Genomic DNA, 21587 nt, shown 5'->3' on the forward strand with positions numbered 1-21587 from the left:
TACCAAATGCATTTCCAATCTTATTTAAATGCAGCATTTCTTATCTGAGTTAAACATATCTAGAAGGCATGCATTACATTTCAGATGAGGTATTACCATTTGCATTAATGCCCTATCTTTCACTTCTAAATACCATTCTTTAAAAAGAAGACTAAGCTATGATTGCATATCCTAACCTGTCAGTGGCTCAGTAACAAAAAAAGAGCATTCTTTAGGGGCATGTCACGTTAAAAAAAGCTCTGGAATGCTGATTACAAGCAATTCACCAACACAAAAAGGCAAAAATCAAGGGAAGAGTAAGTATTGCTATGATTTTAGGATGACTCAGTAAAAGGGAGAAATTGACATTAGTCACTGCAGTGCTGGGTGCAGGACTCTAATAACAAATGGAAGATGTGAATTTCAATAGTAACACTTGTACAAGTTTCATATTACATCTTGCAAAGACAGCAGTACTTTTGCTGGGTGATAGCAAGCAATAACATGAAACTCCCCTCACAAAAAGGTCAAATGCAGTTTGCCCGACAGTTATAGATTTATGTTAATAATGCCATTATAAGTAAGTTATGAAACACTCTGCACTGGTGAACAACTATCACTGTGGAGACACTCAATTAACTTTCAATTGAAACAAGTGACCCTGGATTTCCTGGATTTATTAAAGGATAACAGAAAGCAGTCGCATTTATAATACAAAAGCTCAGTTTCTAACTTTAATTGTAATATAGCCAAGAAAAGCATAAGAGAGCTAAACATCACCTTCAAAGTCTTCAAGTATTTTTTGCCTCTGGTTTGCAGCAGGCATCACGGCATGGCTTAGAGGGAATTAGAAAACAAATTAAACAATAAACCAAGCAAAAAAAGTCAGCCTATCACGTCTGGTTTCTTGTTCAAAGCCAGACATTAATCTATGCTAAGCAACAACTGCCAAAACTGGATCTAAATGTTTAGAGTTAGGCTGAGCTTCTGTATTTTTGCCTGCCATTTCCAAATGAGGATAACACTCACACTGCCTGTAGCATCCACACATGAAGCCCAATGCTGGGCGCTTTCTCACAGAGCAGTTCAGTGCCTCCACACCCAGGAAATCCTCCATTTCCTGGATGCATGAATCCTACTACTTAAATGCGGCCCATGCAACAGGCAGCACAAACCTCCTCACAAGTGCAGGATGCAGTGTGTGCTGTGTCCCCACTTGGCATTTCTCAGACAAGGGTAAGATGCAGAAGGTAACCTGCAGTGCTTTATCTAGCTGCACTTCTCCCCAGAAAACAGGGCACAAAATCATAGGCAGTTTCCAGCCACTACAAGAACACTATGGTATTCCATAAGAAAGGTAAAATACTTCAAATTATATAGGAATGATTAATTCAGAGGACTAATTTATACAAGATGGATTTTATTTGGAAAAAAACACCACCACATGCCATACCTTACAACCCACAAATTAACTCAAGAGGGTGGAAGAGGCATGAAAAAAAGAAAAAATTAAGTTCAAGCACAGTCAGAAGAAAGCTGATACTGCAGAACTTACATCACACTGTAAATCATATAGCAGCTGTACAACAACATTGCTGAATTATATATACACAAAGTGTACAGTTCAAGAAACCTGTGGTACAAAAGAACATCATTCTAGCTCCAACTCCTGTATAGGTTTTATTTTTAGGATTTCATTAACAAGAAACTGCACTGCTGCAGCTGAAGTAGCATAGCCTGAACAGCCCTCCAAACTAACTCCTATTTAAGTTCTCATGTAAGTAAACATAAAAAAGGCCACAGCAAACAGCTCACCCCCTCCCTTGCGCCCTGGCCACAGTTCCCTGAGCCCCACATGGTCAGAGGAGCTGCCAGGACTGAGCACGTCCCGCTGCCAACAAGTGGAGATGAGAACTGCAGGCTTCAGAAGGCAGGGCCGAGGCCAATCACAACTTCTGCATCGCTGAATGACACCAGAAGTCCTGCCTCTGTAACTTTTGTTATTTTTCCCCTCAGCCTCCTTCAATTGTTCCCAGCACTTGGTCACGGACTCAGACAGGCTACCAGAGACCACAGGCAGCTGCCACCACACTCCAACAGCCTGCAGCAGAGGTAAGCGCCCTCTATTTGATGCTTTTAACCCTCACAGCAAGGCACTGTAGCTGCAGTTTTATACATAAACTCCTCTATTCAAATTAACAGCCAGTTCTAAATGTTCACTAAAAGTAGGGAAAATTAGGCAAATCTGCTCTGAGTCACTTATACAGTGCTGTATTTTAAGGGACAGATGAGGTTTTTTCTACATGCTGGTGAGACACTAACTATCCCTGGGCATCACTGTCACAGCAGCAGTGAGCAACTTTCATCATCATCTTCCTTCAACCTTTATTTCTCCTCTTAATCTATTTGGTTTGGTTTGTTTCAAATATAAAATCTACATAGAGTAACTCAGTTTTGCAGGCACTGCCCAGTTGTGTGCCTCAGCCCCACAAAGGCAAAGCTCCTCCGTTACTGAGCTCACAGAGGAATGCTTTGCTGATGTGACACCGAGCAATAAAAACTTTGGCTGCTGTACGATAAAGTACCACCCTTCATTGCAAATGTGAACTGGTTTATAGCAGCGCTAGAACTGGAATTGTATCATATTATTTGACACTTAAACAAATGCATGCATACAACGTTACTGCTGCAAATTCCTTTGAAAGGTTTCTTTTTTATTTTTCTGGTCATTGTAACTGCCAAACTAGAATATTCTAGTAACAAATAAAAAAGTAACCAGGATTTGTAAATCGCAAAATTTATTTGTAATGCAGAAAGTAATCCATTTAATCCTGAGGGAAGAGTGCATACACTACACAACAAAACTACAGCCTAAGCAAGCAACAAGGAGCACATCTCAAGCAGGAACACACCACAAAGGATATTTATATTAAAAACAACAACCACCAAACAAAAAACAAAAACAAGAACCCAACATATATGAATATTGCTAGGAGTAAGATTTATTCTCAACAAATTTCTCCTTAGAGCTACTATTCTGTCCTCCATTGATGCTCACTTTTCTACTTAGGTATTGTTCAAGTTTTGATTTAGGAAAGGGACAAACTGATGTTGTGAGGCACCTGGCTCCTTTTCCTTTTACTGGTAAGCACCAGGTAAGGACACCCAAGAGCAGCTGGCTTTGTGCTCAGCACCCTGTTCTGGTTCATGAAGGCTGGATGCTCTGTAGCTCTTCAGGGAGGCAGCTTGTTAGGAAGCTCTCTAGGAGCTGTTCCCAGCAGGTAGAAGCAGTATTCAAACCCATGCTGCCTTCAAAGCCAACACCTATGACAAGGAGGAATATTCTGAAAAAAAATTTTTAGCTCTGAGGTCACTTAAAATGTGTTTCCAAATGGAAAAATAAATAAATAAATAAATAAATAAATAAATAAAAATTGTATATTTCCTATCAAGCAGAGACAACTGAATTGGTATTTCCAGAGATTCTGATTTACATCTACTTAAAAAAAAAAAAAAAGGTATTAAATTTCTCATCCTTCAAGAAGGTTAAGGATGTAGCATCTTCATTGTGCAGCACAAAACTAACATTGATTCCTAATTAGACACCATAAAGGCTCATATCACCATAAAGGTGATTCTGATTGAATTTTTCAGCAAACAAGAATGTCTGAGATACACCTACATGGGAAGACACATAACTTTTTACACACTGTAGCACTAACTTGAATTAGCAGTAGAAAAGCATCTCAGCTGAGAAACCAAAACCCTGCAGGAAAGTAATGTCATGTTCCGTAGATTATGAGACAGATAGTTTAGAACTAGAACATCGCTTTTGCTTTCCAGAGATCAATACACGGCTTATGAGGACTTTCCTGGTATCCAGTTACGTCTCAGGACCTTACTTATCTACTGCTGTTTTCCATCCATGCCACATCACTGCTGCTAAAAACGTTAAAATAAGAAATAACTTTCAGAATGCCCATCCACTTGCATGTTTTTTATACATGTTAGATGCAATTCAGTTCACATTCACTCACTTTGGTCCACACTGCACCTATCCTATTTATTAATAAGTAACATCAGAATCACCAGAACCTAAAACCTAACTTGAAACTACAAGGTGTTAAATCCTCAGGGCATACAGTAGAGAAAGGAGCCATCTCCCAGAAGGAGCTTTTCTATAAAAAAGTAAAAAATACAAACAGCTGGAAAAAAGTACATGGCATCATGCATCCTATTTTAATGAAGTAACAGATGAGTTTGCAGTGAGGTACCTGCCCAAGACCCCACTGTGTCGTTCTGCACTACTTACAGGAAATCTAGCCTAGAGTTAAAATTGAGTCAAAGACAGCAGCTTCCAGGCTGCTTTAATAGACAGAAATAGAGACAGAAGTCAAAGTTAGCCACAAAGTACATGGATAACATCCAAAACAAACAAACAACAACAAAACAAACAAACAAACAAACCAAACAAAAAAAAGCCAAGCTATGCATGGTCAAGAATTTAATAGTTTTTTTTTTTTTTTTTTTTTTTTTTTTAATATATCCATACCTTTATCTTTCTAATAGCCTTGAAATATAGCTAACGGCTCTTACTAACCAATGATCTCATTTCTAGAACATGGAGAACATCAAAACTACTCAAAATGAAAAATGTAAAACAGGAAAAACTGAATCTAAACTGTTACTTTTAAAGCGTGAGCCTTTTGCACTGACACTTCAGTACAATACAGACTTTAAATCAGAAAAAATAGTTTGCTTTCCTGTTGCTTCGCACATCCCAAAACCTGAGCTGAATTGTTATTTCTCCCCATCTCAAAAACAACGTTCTCTGCATGCAATTAAAAAAATAAAATAATAAAACTATATCCTACTAGTCAGTCCGTGGCTCCTTTCGCTTACAATGAACCCCAGCTGCAATTTTCTGTTTCCCCTCATGCAATTTCTTGCTCTTTTTCCACACTCCCACACTCTTCCTTTGCTCATTTTTTTTTCCTATTTTTCCCTCAGTTCCCTCAGTTGTCTTCACTTGCACCATTTTCTCATTCCTGCCTTCATCCACCCCAGTCTTTTTTGATTGCCAGCTCTCTTTCCCCTTATATTTTCTTCAATTTTTTTTTTTTTTTTTTTAATTAGCTTTTTTTTCCCCACAGCCAAGCTGTTCAGTTGGCTGACACAGTTTTTCACTGGTATAACTGCCTAGTGCAACTCCCAGCCTAGAAACAGAAAAGGAAACGGCATCCTGCACCCCTAGTGTGAGTAAACACACACCCAGCTAAAGGCATAAAACCCAGCAAGTTGCCTTCAGGCCATTTCATTCTTTTTACAAGAAAACAAATTGTAACATACCTCTACAGATCACTTCTGTGGTTGAAAACCTGTAAGCAGCTTCTGTTTTTATCAGTGGAAGCCTTTATTTGTTGAATTGAGAGCAGACACCTGCTAGAAGTCTCTCAAGCCAATTCAGACTGGTTCCTTATCAGCTCTCAACTTCCTCACTCAGAAGAGGAGAATTTTCAGACTTGGGAAGTTTCAAGTGAAATGGCTCCACACATCAGTGAGAAGGTGTTTTACAGCCAAGTTCAAAACAGAGCAATGCAACTGGGAATAATATCTATACATTAACACAGGAAGCCAGCAGAGATGACCAGCATGCCTACACATCAACTGCAGGCGTACCGTGCAGGCAGAGCTGTAACTCCCTGTAGCACTTCTTCTGCAGGGGTCCTTGCAATCCATGGACAATGGGGACAAAAGACACCACAGTCAACAATTCACAGCTTTTCTTTTCCACTTTGGCACTGTACACACATCTTTAAATGCTTCTTCTCTGAGCGTGCAGAGAACGCACCCAGGAATACCACGCTGTTCACACAAAGGTACAGAGGAATTTCTTACACTAGGTACAGTTTTAGAGTTCGGAACAGTTCTTAACATGTAGAGCAAGGATCACAGAATTTAAAGGTGTTTTTTTGCATTGCTATCCTGATGATTAGCAAGAAACTTAAGAAACCAGACCACTGTTGCTGGGTCGTTTTTGTTCTGTTTGTTTTGTTTTTGTTTGTTTTTTAAATCTGATTGTAAAAATCTATGCAATGAGCTCCTGCACAATAGGAGTTGTTAACAATACCTTTTCAGGGCTCAGCTTGCTTGTACGGGGCAGTAACAAATCAAACATGTCAAACCCATTCCACTGATATCACCACTGCATTTAGTAAACATATGACAGGAAACAGGCTGTGTCTAAAATTGCTGTGGCATTTCCAAAGGAGCCAAATTTATCCTGTGTGACTTCAATGGAGTCAACACAGTTGCACCAGGAACGAGCGTGGCCACAGTTTTTACTTTGGTCACAGGTCTCCTCTCATGGTGAAGGACATCCAGAAACATAGACAAAAATAGCCTGACACAAATGAGGGGAACAGTCATATGTCAGTGAAGAGGGAGACAGCAATTGTAACTGGTGACTCACCCTAGGGCCCCAAGTGTAGGGGATACCCCACACAGCAACATGGGGTTAACCATGTCATGTCTTCCTGCAGAGCTGCCCTGGGCACGAGACAGATCCATTAAGAGCCCTGCATTAAACACAACTGTACACCAATGCAAAAAACAGCTTCCCTTCTGGGCTTGTTGCACCCAAAGGCTTTGCAGTTTGGCTTCAGAGCTGAATAAATCTCACTATTTGCTGCACTTTCAAGAGGTGTTTTTGTGCATGCGCAATACTTCATATTGACCTAAAGCAAGGACAGCAGGCAAACAACAGAGAAAACTATTATCTGTGCAGTGATTGCCTTTGTTTTAGTGTAACTGTCAGGCTGCCCTTTTTGACCTTGTTAGCTACCCAGCTGCAGCTGTATTACTGACTGTTTCTCTTTATGCACACTTCAGGCGGTGACAGCGTCATGGAAGATTAACAAGTAAGGTATGTGTTTACTGCTTGAAACTATGCGCTTGTAAAGAAAAACTTTGTTAAGCAGCATGTGTTCCCTTTGCTTACAAGAGAACTTCTCCCACAGGCAGGCTAAGTAGAGAAGGCAACATGCAGGTGTTTTAAAACTTTCCAAACCTACACAATCTGTTATTGTAATCTGACCTCTCTTCATCCCTTTTCTATGTATTTTTCTAGCAATAAGGGGTATATGCTCTAATATACTTTTCTTTTCTTTTCTTTTCTTTTTTAAATCCTTTTGTATCACTTGTCTGGTACTCTGGCACAGTGACTGGCTGATGATGTTTTGTCCTCCCTGAGATTTCTCTGTTTCCCTGAACTGGTGATGGTTTCCCACCTGTGATGCCCAGCCCATACTTTAGAGCAGTACTTTACAGTCTTCAGTCACTGCTCCTGAAAACGAACTCAGCATCATAATGTACAGGTGTCTGCAAGTGAGCAGAACATCTAAGCCCACAGAAATGGGCTCACTGTGTACAGGGAATTACTGCCCTGGGAACAGGCAGAAGCCAGTGAAGAGCTCAGCGCACTATGCCTTTTGAGCACCTTCACTACTTAGATGGATGAGAACAGGTACAGCATTCAACAAAGTTGAAAAACAGCGCTAGGACCTAAGGTCCTGTGCACTTTGTTCACAGTGAAGTTAAGACCAACAGGAGCTTAAGTCACCGTAAAAAATCTAAAGTTCAGATTTTGGAGATACCATCACATGGAATCACCTAAAAGTATATTAAAAAAATCCATGCATAATGTGCTTCCTTTCAGAAGCCTTTTTTTTTTTTTGTACATACCGGTGCTGCCATTGGTATTGAAAACACGTGTATTCTGCTGATATAATGTATTATAATGATATAATAAACTTTAGAGACCCACATGGAAAGTTTAAGAAGAGCCTGAAAAATGCTTTTGTTTCATTTTAAGGTTCTTTCATTTTAGACATACCGACATACCTGAAGACAAATTCATGGGTGACAAAACATCTCTGGGTCAGTCAAAACGTCCTATAATTCATGCAGCAGATACCTAAGCAAGTGTTTACCTTTACCTGACATGTATGAAAGAGAGGAAGGCAGGTACTGTATTATTAACTGGAGAGAAAAAAAAGACAAACAAAACAACACAAAAACACACCAAACAAGATAAGGAGAGGCCTTCTGTTAAAGATATTATTGCAATATATACTCATAAACCACCAGGGGGCAAGTTCAGCTTTCAGAACAACATTTGAGACATTTTAGCATCATCACGTTAAGAACTAATTTTTTGCATTGCTACAGCACCTACCCTTTGCCATGAGCTAAGCAAGCACACAGCCCATCAACACAGAAGATTCACACAGTAGGGCTTTTATAATCCACTGGGAGTTCTAAGAGAACCAACACCCTGTACTTCCATGTGCCATCAAAAGGGAGAAGATACAGGAGCGCATGTTTTATTTCAAGCAGGAGACAAAGTAATACACTTGCTTTATCTTGCTCCCATAGCAGCCTGTGTACCTAAATATTTTAGTCCTTATCCTAGTCTGTGTAGTGAAAAATATAGTACTAAAATTCCTTGTATCAATGATGTATAGCTTTTAACTACACACCATAAAGTATTTTTTATTTGGAATGGCAATGAATAAAGATTCATTCTCCTCCCTTCCAAAACAAGGCTCTAGCAAGTCTGATGATCTATACAGATCATGAGCAACCATAGCCAGGCATCCTGGCCTTCAGCCCTAACACAAGTCTTCAGGTGTGCTTGAATTAGTAGTAATGGGAGAAGAGGGGCAGAAAAAAACCTCAGTCTTTTCACAGACCACAAAGGATGGAAAGATAAGGATCTAAAAAGGCAGGACCTGGTAAGTCCCACATTTCCACAATTTCCATTTTACAGTCTTCAACCCCTGCCAAGAAGCAGGTGCTCAGTAGCCCCTGGGAGGAGAAATGTAATGCAGCACAAACATGAACTTGGAAAACAACATTTTAAAAACATCATTTTAAACTAAAGCCCTCATGAAAACAAGTTATTCAAGCTTCTCAGAACCTTAAAACAATCTCCATCTGCACTTATCAAAGCACTTTACTTCTGCATTTCTAACTCTTCACTTTCCTGCTTTCCCAGCTCCACAAAGGCTGTCTAAACAAAAAGAGAAGATAACAGGCACTTTTCACTGTTCCTGACAACTCCACTCCTATCCTGCACTTCTAAAACCTCTGATTTGTGCCCTCTGCTTTCTTGCTGCCATGGAGAAGGTCCAATACATAACCCGCTCTGCTCTGAGGAGAGCCTCAACTATTGAGGTCAACCCACAAGCACGCCAAAGGCTCCAGGAGCTCTTTGTGAATTTCTGCCTGATCTTAATTTGCCTCTTGCTGATCTGTATCATTGTGATGCTCATCTGAAGTTCCAGCACTTCTCTGCACTGTTCTCTAGGAAAGCCGCCCAAAGGGAAGAGCGACCTCCACTTCCAACCCCAATGCAAGGATCCCCTTGGGAGAGGGGCTAGCACTTGGACTAAGGCTGTGCTGTGTGCCAGCCGTCGCGCTGCTCTTACTGCCTGCCACATGTATTAAAAACACACTTCTGTGCTGAACAGTGTCTAGAGCTTGTTGTTACACAGCTGTGCATGACCTATTTTATCTGTTCAGTCAAGAGATGTCTGTTCTGGTGCAGGGAACTGCCTCTCCAGAGGGCTGGTAAGTCTCCCCATATTTTAGCCAGTTTTCCATGGGTTAGCCACTACTGACAAGCAAGAAGTGTACTTTTTCAGGATCTCTGGAAGTCCATAAACCATTGGGCACGTTCCAAATTCAGCTGAAAGAACAGCACACATACCACATACTGCAGAGTAGGAGGACATCTGCTCCGAGTCCTAAAACATGCTGTATCTTTGTGCTATCAACTGAAGGCATTCACCTTGTTCCAGCATTTTTATAAGAATGAAAGTAAAACAAAAAAAATCTTCTGAACAGATTTTTTTTTTTTTTTTTTTTAATTTCAAATGCTCTTCTTCAAATTTAAAGGATCCTTTATATATATATATACATATTTAATGTATTTGCATATTTCTATACACTCACACCTTGGATCTGAAAACAAAAAGGCAATTTTTTTTCACTGGAATTTGTCGCTGTTCCATTTTCATATGATATAATCTTACAGATTTAAATGACAACCAAAAAGATTTTTCAGTATGTTTTTGCAGACAAATGCATGCTACCACACTGGCAAAGATTTCATTTTCTGTAAGTAGCATAAACGATCGGCACAAGTAAAAAATTACAAATAGCTCCAAGTTCTTAATGTTTGGTTGCAGACAACTTGATTACAGCCTGCTATAATTCACACAATAATTGCCTGAGTTTAAAACTACAGATAGTTTGGCATTTGCCACTGCCATTCTATGTGACTTACATTTGATGTGGTAAAGAAAAAGGTTTAGGTCGTGTTTACTACTGCAAATGGGGCACACTGCAGAAATACAAGCAACACCACCATCTTCAACTGCAAATGACTGTTAGAGAACAAGCAAGTATTTTCCTAAGATAAATGTATCATATATCATGTATAGGAGGAAGAACATTGCAGAAAAATGTGTTTAGTACCTAAAACACAGTCTATACAAATACAAGGTGAAGCTTCTGCTCCAGCAGATATCAGTAATAGGCCTGAGCAGACTTCCAGCCCTCTCACATGTTGGTGTTAGGCTAAATTCCTAGAAACATTACAGTTTTCAAACAAAGAAAGCTCAACAATCAACAGACAGAGATCAGACATTATTTTGAACAGGCATCTTTCTTGGGCAAATAATCCCACTGATGAAAGCAGGAAATCAAATGAAGTTTATCTTAATCTTATACTCTGTTTTTAAGACTTAACATTATATAAATATGGGTTAACAATGAACAACTAAGCAGAAAGGGAAGAAATCTCTGAGGAAAAAAAAAAACCCTTCTTGTATTGAATGTAATGCAAGCTCAGTGGTGATGAACTAGCAAATAGGTACACTAAGAGCAGATCTCTGAAGTAAGGTTAGTCACTAGATGTAGTTAGTTACTGTATGAGGATTAAGGCAAATACTGATGTAATTGGCAACACATGCATCCCATTTCAAATCATAGTGACTAGAATTGTCAATATAAACCTCGATTCCTGTTTCATGCATTCTGATCATCTTCACAAATCATGATTTTCCATACATGCACTTTTCCTATCACTACTACCACACAGAAGAAGGAAAAGAAAAGCCACAGTGCACTACTGTGGGGAGAATACAAATAATAGAAAATAATAAAAAAGAAATAATTGAAAAGTTACTTTCTTCTATTTTTAAATCCATATTATGTGATGGGAAGGTTTCCATCTTGCTTTTCTCATACAGGCATTTTAGATTAATTTCGACTTATTTTAATAAATTTCTACTGGAAATAACTGTTTTGTAGTACTGAAAAACTTTCTGAAGAGAAAAGGTGATAAGAGTAAATTATCAGCACACATTCTGAGATATTTTGAAGTTATAGGATCTACAAGCTTGTAATCAAAGCAGAGCACTGCTAAATAAAGAAAAACAGCTTCCCTATAAAAATTAAAATACCTGCTTTTTTCTTCTGTACCTCAAAAGCCATTAATCATTTAAAGATAATAAGCAAACAAGAATCAACCATGGTATAAATAAGCTGGAAGCTCTACTGTTATTTTACATTAACACAGATAAATTGCAAGTACTGTGAGGTTCATTTGCACCTCTGTGTTCCGTTGATATGAAAAACTGCTCCCATGCTCCACATCACAAAATGTCAACTGAACCCAGAGATAAAGGCTCTTTTACACAGTATTTTCCTTGGTATACTTGTAAGAGCTTCCAAACTGGCATCAGCTGTATTTTTATTAAAATGACTGTGTGAAAACATATTACTGAATAAAAGAAGAAATTCAAACAATTGTTTATAAAGAAGCATCCATCCCATTATTTACTTAAAATCAAAGTCACGTGAATGAGAGGTAGCCATTGCCAAGTGTGGCACTCAGTCCAACACCAATGTCAGGCAGCCTTTAAGGGCAGAGAAGCCTTTAACAAAGCTTCTCACAAAAGTCAAAGTGTTTGGCTTCCGAGCACAAAGAACTTCCACAGAAACTTTTTAAGAATACCCGGAAAACAATAATCATATTACACATTCACTCATGTCTTGTACTTTAAGCCCACTGTACCAAAATTTGAGCACAGTGCAATGAACACATTCATTCTGAGAGTACCCCTGTTCCTAACTGGAAGCAAACTGATGCATGATAGATTATGGCCAGATACCAACTTTATATGGCTATTAACTGTCACAAAAATATTTGCGATGTTCTACAGGATCCAGGGATATCACATTTATCATATTTAACACTGAACTTCTTTGACTAGATGTTAAAAACTGAAGGAGGTTTGAGTTTTGCTCATGGAAAGAGATGATAGAACACCTCTTGCTCACTGCAAGGCTTAAAGCAAGAACACATTTCCAAGAATTCCTTTAAAAACTGGTGGTTATCTTCACAAGAACACAGACAATTGAAGTCATTTTTAAATGGGCTCTGTATTCATGGTAGTATCTGACAGTTCAGTCAAGCTGACCACTTTCTAAGGTTCTTTTTTGTTGCTCTTTTTGTTTGTTCGCTCTTAAAGATAAAATCACAGAAGCACCATCTTGTATAGCATACAGAACTATAGAACAGTGAACAGTGCCCTCTTGTGATCTTTTCTAAGAACTTAGATCATTAAAAAGGTCTGGCAACATTTCAGTGTAAGAGAGAACTGGTCATATTTGTTTCTTTTCTATGCATACATTTTTGCATAAGAACAATGAGATACTATCTTACAAAAGGCTATGGCATAGGTGCTATTAGTAGCACTATGGATACCTACTCTGCCAGCTCAATCTAAACTTCTCAGGTGGAATTCATGTTGTGAAGATGCAATGAGTCCTACGCAGCATACTGTTGGCAAAACACTACCTACACCGCGGTGCACAATGCCAGAACGTAGAAAGGTAGGAAATACTCCAATTAAAAGAGGTGCATTTTGCCCAGAAAATGTTGTGGTTTTCATCTACAGAGATCTTTTAGAAAAATGATTTTTCCAACAATCTACGACTGGAAGCCTGAGTAAACACTGAGAATAGAGTTCTGTTAGAAATCATAGGGTCCTGCAGAGTGCTGTGCTCATAGAAAAAGTATATAAATAAAGAGCCAATCTGTACAAAATTCAAGTCTTTCATTATTATTTTTTTTCTTTTTAAAAGGAATTTGGAGAAACAAGAAGGCTTGTAGGAACATTCAGATTTTTTTTTTTTTTTTTTAGAAAGGAAAAAAAAAAACCTTCTATTAATAATTTTTTTCATAATTGGCAGAAACTAAGAACAGGTTAACAGCTGAAGACAATGAAATTTGTGTGACTCTGCACTGCTTACCACTGAGCAAACAACCCAGAGGGCTGCTGCTAGCACAAGAGGGCAGACCAGCGCACGTTATGGATCTTGCTACCAACAGAGGTCTCAACCTGCTGCTCAATTTCCTGCTCATAGTCTTGGTTTTAGTACTCGCATTTATCCTTGTGAAGCTGATGTGAATAATCCCTGGGAGGTTTCTTTTCAAATCTTGTTCTGAGGGCTTGGGGTTCTTTTGCAATGATAACGTAAGGAGGTCAATCTATCTAACCAGAAATACGACAAGACTGCATAGATTGAAGTATCTGACAGAGAAAGTGTTCAGAGGGTTTTATCAGAAGTGAACCTTAAATCTACACACAATTATGTCATGCCATTGAGTAAGGAAAGCGCTGAGAGCCTTGTTGAGTACAGAAAGAAATCCAAGTACGCATAAAGGGTTACTTTAGTTTTATAAATGCTGCAGTCAACTTTCATTTTAAGGACCAGCAAAAGATCAGCATCCTTCAAAAAACAATTTCAGATCTCCCGTGGAGTGCAAAAGTACAGATGCTGGGGATGGAAGAGGTTGCTGTGGTTTACAGCAACTGAGATGTGGACAAGTTAAGTTTAAATCTGAAAATGTAATTTTTAGGGACACTTTTTGACACCTGTGATTCACAGCAACATCTTAAAAGCCAGAAAGCATTCATGTTACACATCAGTAACAGAAGCAGCAGCTGTTAGACCTATAACAAACAAAACAGAAATCAAACCCAAACAAGGGCCACTAGCAAGCAAGGGTTATCATATCCACGAATCCTTCAGCACTGCTGCATATGTGAGCTGTCAGAGCCTCTGCATAACAGCAAGAAGAGTGCTGCATCCTCAACAAGTTCACCACTTATGCACAGGTCAAGAGTGCTGCCTGGAGCCCTCAAGCTGTTTGACACTCCATTTGTTGTATGCGTACCACAGCAGCATAGTTAGCCACCTATAGCTCATCCTCACATCAAGCCTGCAATGAAAGCTTCCCATGGGACCTCCCCCTACAGCCCTTCACAGGATGATCTGCTTTCTCCACGCTTGCTGGGAAAGGCAGTGACCAAGGAGAGCTCCTTTCTACTAGAATAATTTGCCTACCAGGCAACCCTAAGATACACAGGGAGAGAAGGAAGCCACAAGCAGACTACAAACACCACACTGAGGCCAAGAAGTCTGCTCTTCAGCATCTCTCTATTCCCCCAACAAGTTGGGAACCAAACGTAACAACATACCAGTATCATATTGTAAATTTAATGCCATACACATGCAAGATGCTGGTGGTGCCCAGAGGTGAGGAAAACCCAATTTCCAGCTCCTTTATGACAGAAGAGTTCCCTGGACCAGCAGGTACGCAGTTGATACCACAGGTGCCCCCAACATTACAGAGCTGATCTACTCCAGCTCCACATAGGATTGCCACACTATTACTGCTGTTGCGGCTGGTTCAGTCATTTCAGTCATTCAGTACAGAAGAGACTGTACTACAAAAAGATCTACAAAAAGACTTAGCACAAAAGGAAGACAATATGCCAATAGAAACATGGTGTGCAGGCCCACCATGACCAGGCACCCATGTTTCACACCACATTATCTCCTTCAGCATCGAGACACCATTATGTGGGACAGCACTGACAGAGAAGTCAAATAAAAGATTTCTCTTGTGCTTTCTCTTGTGCAATAAAAACTTAAAAAGAGCTTCTGCTTTTTTTTTTTTTTTTTTTTTTTTTTTTATGTGAATACATAATATTTGTATTCAAAGCAGGAAATTTCACACTGTAACCACTTTTTCACTTATTTTGATTATCTTGAAACGTTCTGCTTTAAAATCTGTACATTTATGTATGTGGGATTGACGTTGTAACAGTAATACAGTTCCATATTATTTAGAAGGATTTCTGATAGTTCATGTAATAGACAAGATGAAAAAAAAAAAAAAAAAAAAAAAAAATCACAAAATTAAGAAACTGATATGAAGGCCACTCTAGTCTGATGAAGAGTAAAAACTAGTTCTCAAGCAAAATGGCCACCCTGAGTATTTTATGCCTATTCTTCTGCAAAAACAAGAGCTCCCTTACCTTATGGAAGTCACTGCGACAGCTGAACAGCTAAAAAGAGCTAAATGAACTAGCATTAAAAAAAAAAATAAAAAATCAATTCCTTTCATTCAAAAGGACAAAGTTGAGTGTAGTAACTTGACCTATCACTTATCTCCAGTTCTAAAGCTATGCACAAACTGCCATTAGGATGTAGCTACCCCATGAAACAACACCAAACTTCTCCCAGACCGCAACGAAAATCACAGAACCTTAAATAAATGTTGAAACGCGCTGCTGAAACTGAACATGCATTCTCCTGGGATGACGTACAAAATTGGAAAAGCTATCAGTCATCCAATGCCAAGCCTTTTTCTGTAATCAGGCATGGTCCAAGCTTGGTTTGCCACCATCTGCTAGCACTTAGACTGAGCGCACGTATTCACTATGGGTTGAATCCATTTGTCAGCCTGCAACCAACTTCACAGCGAAAGAAACAGAGCATAAAAGCTCACAGCAGTGAACTAATTCTGTTAACTATAAGTGATGTTTGAAATTTTTATCCTGCTGGAAAGTATGTTTTTCTCAAGTCAGATTTTGAAAGCATTTATAATGACTTCTCTCCTTCACTTTTCTGACCTGTCAGAATCATAAGGAAAAATACTTTCGAGTTCACATTTCAGAATAAAATTCAATGACAACAATATGATGTGAAGCACATTCTTTCAATTAAACTTTTATATGTTTGGTGATGTTCAGATATGTTTTGACTGTTTTGAAATGATGACTGTTGTAGCATCTCTAGTTTCTCACTTAAAATTTGATTTGTAGTAACATATATAAGGTATGAACTTGACAGTATTTTCCTCATTAAAAAAAAAAAACAACAAAAAAACAGTAAATGAGATACACAAATGGAAGAAGATGCACTTAAGCAACTTCCATCTATCATCTCTGCAATATTCTGTTCAAAGCTAGCACACCATGAAAAAAATAATCCCAAGGATGCCACGTGAACTGGAAAAAAAACCAAACCAACACATTAGTTGTACTGTGCTGCACGAAGCCTTCTGAAACTTCTTTCCTCCTGTATTATCTCCTACAGTTTTGAAGGTATATCTTTTATTCTGGGCTAACATACAGTATCTATTAATTGCAGTCAGATGAGAGGATCAGGCTTTAAGAAATGCATTTGCATGGAAACATGGAGCTTTTGTATACAGATTTATATGTCCTGTAAGTTCAGTAGATGGGATGTGTACTACAAGCATTTCTTCTTAAAGGTTTAATTAGCCACTCACTAACTTTGAGAGTTTAAAATTAAAAAGTATTAGAACAGTCACCTCTGCTGAAATACTGAAAGATCAGCTGAGCACTGAAAAAATAATTGTGCGATGAAATATAAATTCTGCAGGAAAGTTATTTTTGTTCTAGTATCATTAAAATCTGTTCTTTGGAAGTCTAGAAGAATGTTCATCTTCAAAAAGCTTACACTGAATACAAATTTGCTACAAAAAGCATTCCCATACTCAATTCCATGTTATACAATAAGCAAAGCCTAGATCCTCCTTGGAGATTCAGTTCAGAAACCTACACACACCACACCACAGACAAACATTGTGCCTTCTCTGAGGAGAGCTTTTGTTGATGTACAGTATCTTTCCTACTGGTATAAATCACAGCTGTTCTGAGAGTCTCTTTCAGGACAGGTTGCAACTCTGCTTCCCAACACTCTGAACTTTCCTTAGGATTCTCACATCTTCAGGGCCCATTATTCTCCATATGCCACCAGCACACCTTAAAGTTACACAGAACTGCCTGATATTCTCTGTTTAAAGTAAAGTTCAGTTTGTTTTCTGTTCAGGGCAATGTTTTAAAGCAGAATTACGATAAATAGCAATTATTTCAGTCCTGTAAAAGCACTGCATTTCTATCAGCATATGTGATAGAAAGCAAAATACCTGAAATAATAATCACTAAAAGGGGAGGGGGCAGGAAACAGAAAAAGGGGAAAGATTTCTATGTCATGGTTTAACCCAGCAGGTGGCTCAGCACCACGCAGTCATCTGCTCACTGCCCCCCTTCCCACTGGGATGGAGGAGAGACTCTCATGGCTTGAGACAAAACTTTTTACTTAGATAGCAAAAAGAAAAATCATTATGACTATATATATGTATTCAACAAGCTCTGCACAAGCAGCTTACTCACCACCCACTGACCAATGCCCATGTAGTCCCTCCCAAGTAGTAGAAGAGAGGGAGATGGACTCCCATTCCCTTCAAAGCTCCTTCAGTTTGATGCTACGTGGTATGGAATATCCCCAAGGCCAGTTTAAGTCAGCTGTCCTAATTCTCTTCCTTCCCAGCTCCAGGGGCCCTTCACAGAGAATGGCCTTGGCTCTGTACAACCCTGCTTAGCAGCAACTGTAAACACTGGTACATTATCATCAGTGGTTTTGATTTTGTCCTAGAACCAAAATATATAATAACAGGCCCAGCTGAATTAAGATATCCCAGCTGAAGCTAAGATACGATAGAGGGTTGTCTGTGTGTTTTCATTCATAGCTTCTCCATTAAAAAAAAAAATAAAAAACTCCCTCCTTGTTAGTTACCACACCTAGAGGCAGGAGAGAACACCCTGAAGAGCTCAGCTCATGGCCATGCTTTACTTTTCTGCTTTATGGAATCTTATTTGACAAGTCCATCCTCTCAACTAAGGAAATCTGACAGACCTATTTCAAGACCCAGCAATGCAACCCTAAACCATATCAATGAAAGCACTTGTTAGAGCCAGCAGGAACTCCTTTTAATTACTGCCAGACTCCCTGTGATCTGCCGTTGCAACTGAGTAAGGGGGAAAGCAGAGAATCATAGAATGGCCTGTGTTGAAAAGGACTTCAAAAGATCAACTAGTTTCAGTACTACCACCAGACCAGGCTGCCCAGAACCACATCCAGCCTGGCCTTGAATCCCTCCAGGGATTGGGAATCCACAACCTCTCTGAACAATGTGAGAAACCCTATCATTAAGGGTTGACACAGCTTAACGGTCTGCCTGAGGAAGCAAGGATCCTATCTATATTCTATAACAAACACTGATCCAGCTATAAATTACCAATCTAGATATAAAAGTAACAGAAGCAAGACAAAGCAGCTTTAGGAAAAACTTTAACCTGCAATCTTACAAGCAGAAAAGCTGCTGTACCATCTTATAAATGAAGCCAAAAAGATAACTAATGTTTGTGCTCCCCCTATGAGCTCTGTCCTCAAAATACAGCTGGGAATCTATGCCTGCCTACCTGCCCTTAACCACAACAAGAGGTTGGCCTTCATCTGTTAAAAAAAAAAAAAAAAAAAAAAAAAAGCATTTCATCACAACCAGACTGAGGATACACTTGTGAGAAGCGAAGAACCTAGAAAAATGTCATAATAATAATAATTTGGTAATATGAATCAGCCTCAACTTTCTATGTTAATAAATAATAATAAAAACACAGATCCCTTTAAGAGCATTGTGGGATCCTGAGAACTTCTAAATTTCTCAGTCTTTCCCACAGTGCACAATGGAACAAACAACAAAATTTGAGCACAACTGTTTGTTATTGTCAGGCCAGAAGAAATGGTTATTTTCACATACAGCTAGATTATCTTTTTTGAGACAGTATCCTAGACTAACTTCACACTGCCTGATGCAGAAGTTTACATAATGTAATCTCCTTGCAACTTTCAGACAACTCTATCTACATACTTAAGTATTAATATTTCTAATTCATGCCTTCCCTTACAAACTATCTTTTCCCATTAGGGAGGAGGTGGATGCGAAGACTGGGAATTGTCATATCAGAAAGGCTTAAAAATACCATCTTAAAAAAACAAACAAACAAACAAAAAAAAAAACCATAATGTTTACTATATGAAAAAGCTTCAAATAAGACAAATACATTTTATTTAAATAAATGTGATTAGATTCAACTAACTGCAGTCAGTTAATTTACTAAAAAAATAAGCAGTAACAACAAACTGAACTAAGCTTTTAAGTCCTGGACATAGCGATATTGTTGTATGCAGGTATCAGTCCTTCTGATTGTGTAAATTAAATCTCTCAGTTCAGATGAAAATAGACATTCACATTTCCTCCACTACACTATGACAAAAAATGCTCTTAAGAACTGTTAAAAATTTTAAAAATTGTTTTCTGATTAATCTCTTACTGTACCCAGCTTCAACAAGAGATGCTGGTCTCATGTGAACCAACAGATTGAATCTAAGCAAACAGATGTCAGAAGAAAATTGCTGGCAGTCACATGATACTAAGACACAAGTAGCAGCAACCCCAATATACATTTAAAACTACCACCACCTGGTTGAGAGGACTTGAGTTTCCTGTTGTGTTTTACTAAAAACTCTATGAAAGGCATTATTCTTCACATATAACACGAGATGCCACACGATGGCAGCAAACACCAAGCTGTAGCCTTACCTGCACAGGGTCTTCACTTCCCGGCCTGAAGTCTTCAAGCTGCTGTAGGTGCCATGCAGCTACACCATAGGGCTCTTCTGCAGTCCTGCAGTCCAGGGGATTTGCCCGTAACTGTTCTTTAAGCCACATTTGAGTCCTCACTGCTGGCTGTATGGGAGCTCCACTCACAGCCTGTTGTCCCAAGGTTGCATATCTCTGTCCAAAAGCTTCACAACTGGCTGCCACAGGTTTGCTTTCGGGTAAGGCACTGTAGTTCAAGTCTAAGGCATGTCTCCTACTCGAGGAATCTGAAACAAAATCATCTTTGTTGCACGTTTCAAATTTGTACTTGCAGTCCAGTAGAGAAGACCGTTTTTTCCCTATTTCCTTGTCCTCAATTTTTAGCAACTCCATGCTGTCATGCAAACAGTTTGGCCCATTTGTCCTTAATGGTGGTGACACAGCTTTGTCTGTACCGGCTCTGGAGTCCACTGAATGACTACTGCCATCCTGGCTGAAGGTGTTTGGTGAGCTGAGCTTAGACAAGGAGGACCATTTTCTTACAGGTCTTGCGGTTTTCATGTCAAGAGAATTGTCTAGGGCATCTGGATTTCTGCCTCCTCCTGACCGTACAAAGCTTGTACTCCATTTAGAGCCATCAGACTTGAAAGCTTCCCTGTGTTTGGAAAGTGAAGAGCTGGCATTAGACGGCATCACATGGGCAGTGGGAATAGAAACCAGTGATCGGCTGGGCTTAAACGAGGATGTACCACTTGAAGTTGAATGATCTGGGAAGAAAAATTTATTACGTAAGTACAATACAAAATGAATACTAACACAGTGCACAGAGGGCAAAACATCAACCTCAAGGCGAAATGCAAAAATGGAAGGAAATGGGTATCTTGACAGAACAAGGTGTTCTGAACCATTCAAGATTTCAATATGCTTTCATTCGCAGAATGAGATCTTTTCAAATTTACTTTGCTGGGTACTGCACTAAGAAGGCAATAAGAGAAGCTCCAGACACACTTAAGACTGTGGGCAGAGTGCAGTGTTTATTTCCCAACTTCAGCACACAAGGCAAGGCTTTTTTCCTCTCCCCCTACAACTCAAAATGGTTTTAATGACACAAATGATAGAGGCAACCCAATCTAGGATCTCCCTGATTTGTTGTTCCTCCAACACCCCTCCTCTCCTTCTTTGAGGGAACACAATTCACTGAATGCACTTTGTAAAACAAAAGTGTTGAGACAAGGCAGATGAATAACAACTTCTGGTCAGTACTATGCATCTTTTCAGATTTCACTATTTTCAACCTACATTTCTATCAGGTGATTTAATTAAAAAAAAAAAAAAATATTACGTTCCTTTTAGGTTTTGTATTTTCCACAAATCCAAACAGGACACAGCATAGGAACTGTTTAGCATAGTTCATTAAATGTATCCCAAACTGAAATATCAAGAACAGAGAAATCAGAAAGATGATGCTCAGAAAGCAACAGAAGGGCAAAGATGATCAAGGTAAATGAGAGGTGACTGAGGACAGCCTGAGACCTCTCACATCCCCAGCAGCAGGTGCTTCACATCACAGAACATGGACAACCAGAAATAAGCCCCTAATCCTCTCATTAGAGGATCAGCTCCTACTACGTCACATGGCTCCACCTTACCCAAGCTTAACAGGTCTAAAGTAGATAAGAGAATGAAAGAGCTAATTTATTTATTCATTCAA

The 21587-nt window shown here is 39.1% G+C and overlaps 2 protein-coding genes across 11 annotated transcripts in view; one reads left to right on the plus strand and one right to left on the minus strand.

Annotated features, from left to right (window-relative positions):
• Positions 1 to 21587, minus strand: part of CEP85L (centrosomal protein 85 like) — a 141933-nt gene that overhangs the window by 50225 nt on the left and 70121 nt on the right. For all 3 annotated transcript variants that reach the window (XR_008203493.1, XM_052671081.1, XM_052670987.1), the window contains exon 3: positions 19877 to 20643. Coding sequence is in view for 2 of the 3 variants with exons in the window: in XM_052671081.1 (XP_052527041.1) it covers positions 19877 to 20643 (767 nt within the window). In the remaining variant the exon portion in view is untranslated. The remainder of the gene's footprint in view (positions 1 to 19876; positions 20644 to 21587) is intronic.
• On the plus strand, positions 1014 to 16102 carry PLN (phospholamban). Of its 8 annotated transcripts, none has more exons than XM_052671504.1 (5): positions 1111 to 1229; positions 1996 to 2091; positions 3050 to 3134; positions 6871 to 6904; positions 9038 to 9159. In XM_052671504.1, the coding sequence occupies exons 1-4, from the start codon at positions 1126 to 1128 to the stop codon at positions 6901 to 6903; spliced, it is 318 nt and encodes a 105-aa protein (XP_052527464.1). In that variant the 5' UTR covers positions 1111 to 1125; the 3' UTR covers position 6904; positions 9038 to 9159. The 8 variants fall into 8 exon arrangements, with proteins under 8 accessions (XP_052527435.1, XP_052527548.1, XP_052527214.1 ...); XM_052671666.1 differs by having other exon boundaries at positions 1157 to 1215; XM_052671475.1 differs by lacking the exon at positions 3050 to 3134 and having other exon boundaries at positions 1014 to 1229.

The sequence above is a fragment of the Tympanuchus pallidicinctus genome, unplaced genomic scaffold, assembly GCF_026119805.1.
Source record: "Tympanuchus pallidicinctus isolate F22 unplaced genomic scaffold, pur_lepc_1.0 scaffold1, whole genome shotgun sequence".
Classification (NCBI taxonomy): Eukaryota; Metazoa; Chordata; class Aves; order Galliformes; family Phasianidae; genus Tympanuchus; species Tympanuchus pallidicinctus.

Coding starts and splice junctions, on each gene's coding strand:
- PLN (XM_052671254.1), top strand. CDS start 1,029: ATGAAGCCCAATGCTGGGCGCTTTCTCACAGAGCAGTTCAGTGCCTCC. Junction 1,216..1,995: donor TTGGCATTTCTCAGACAAGG/GTAAGATGCAGA, acceptor TTTTCCCCTCAG/CCTCCTTCAATTGTTCCCAG. Junction 2,092..13,305: donor TCCAACAGCCTGCAGCAGAG/GTAAGCGCCCTC, acceptor CATAATTGGCAG/AAACTAAGAACAGGTTAACA.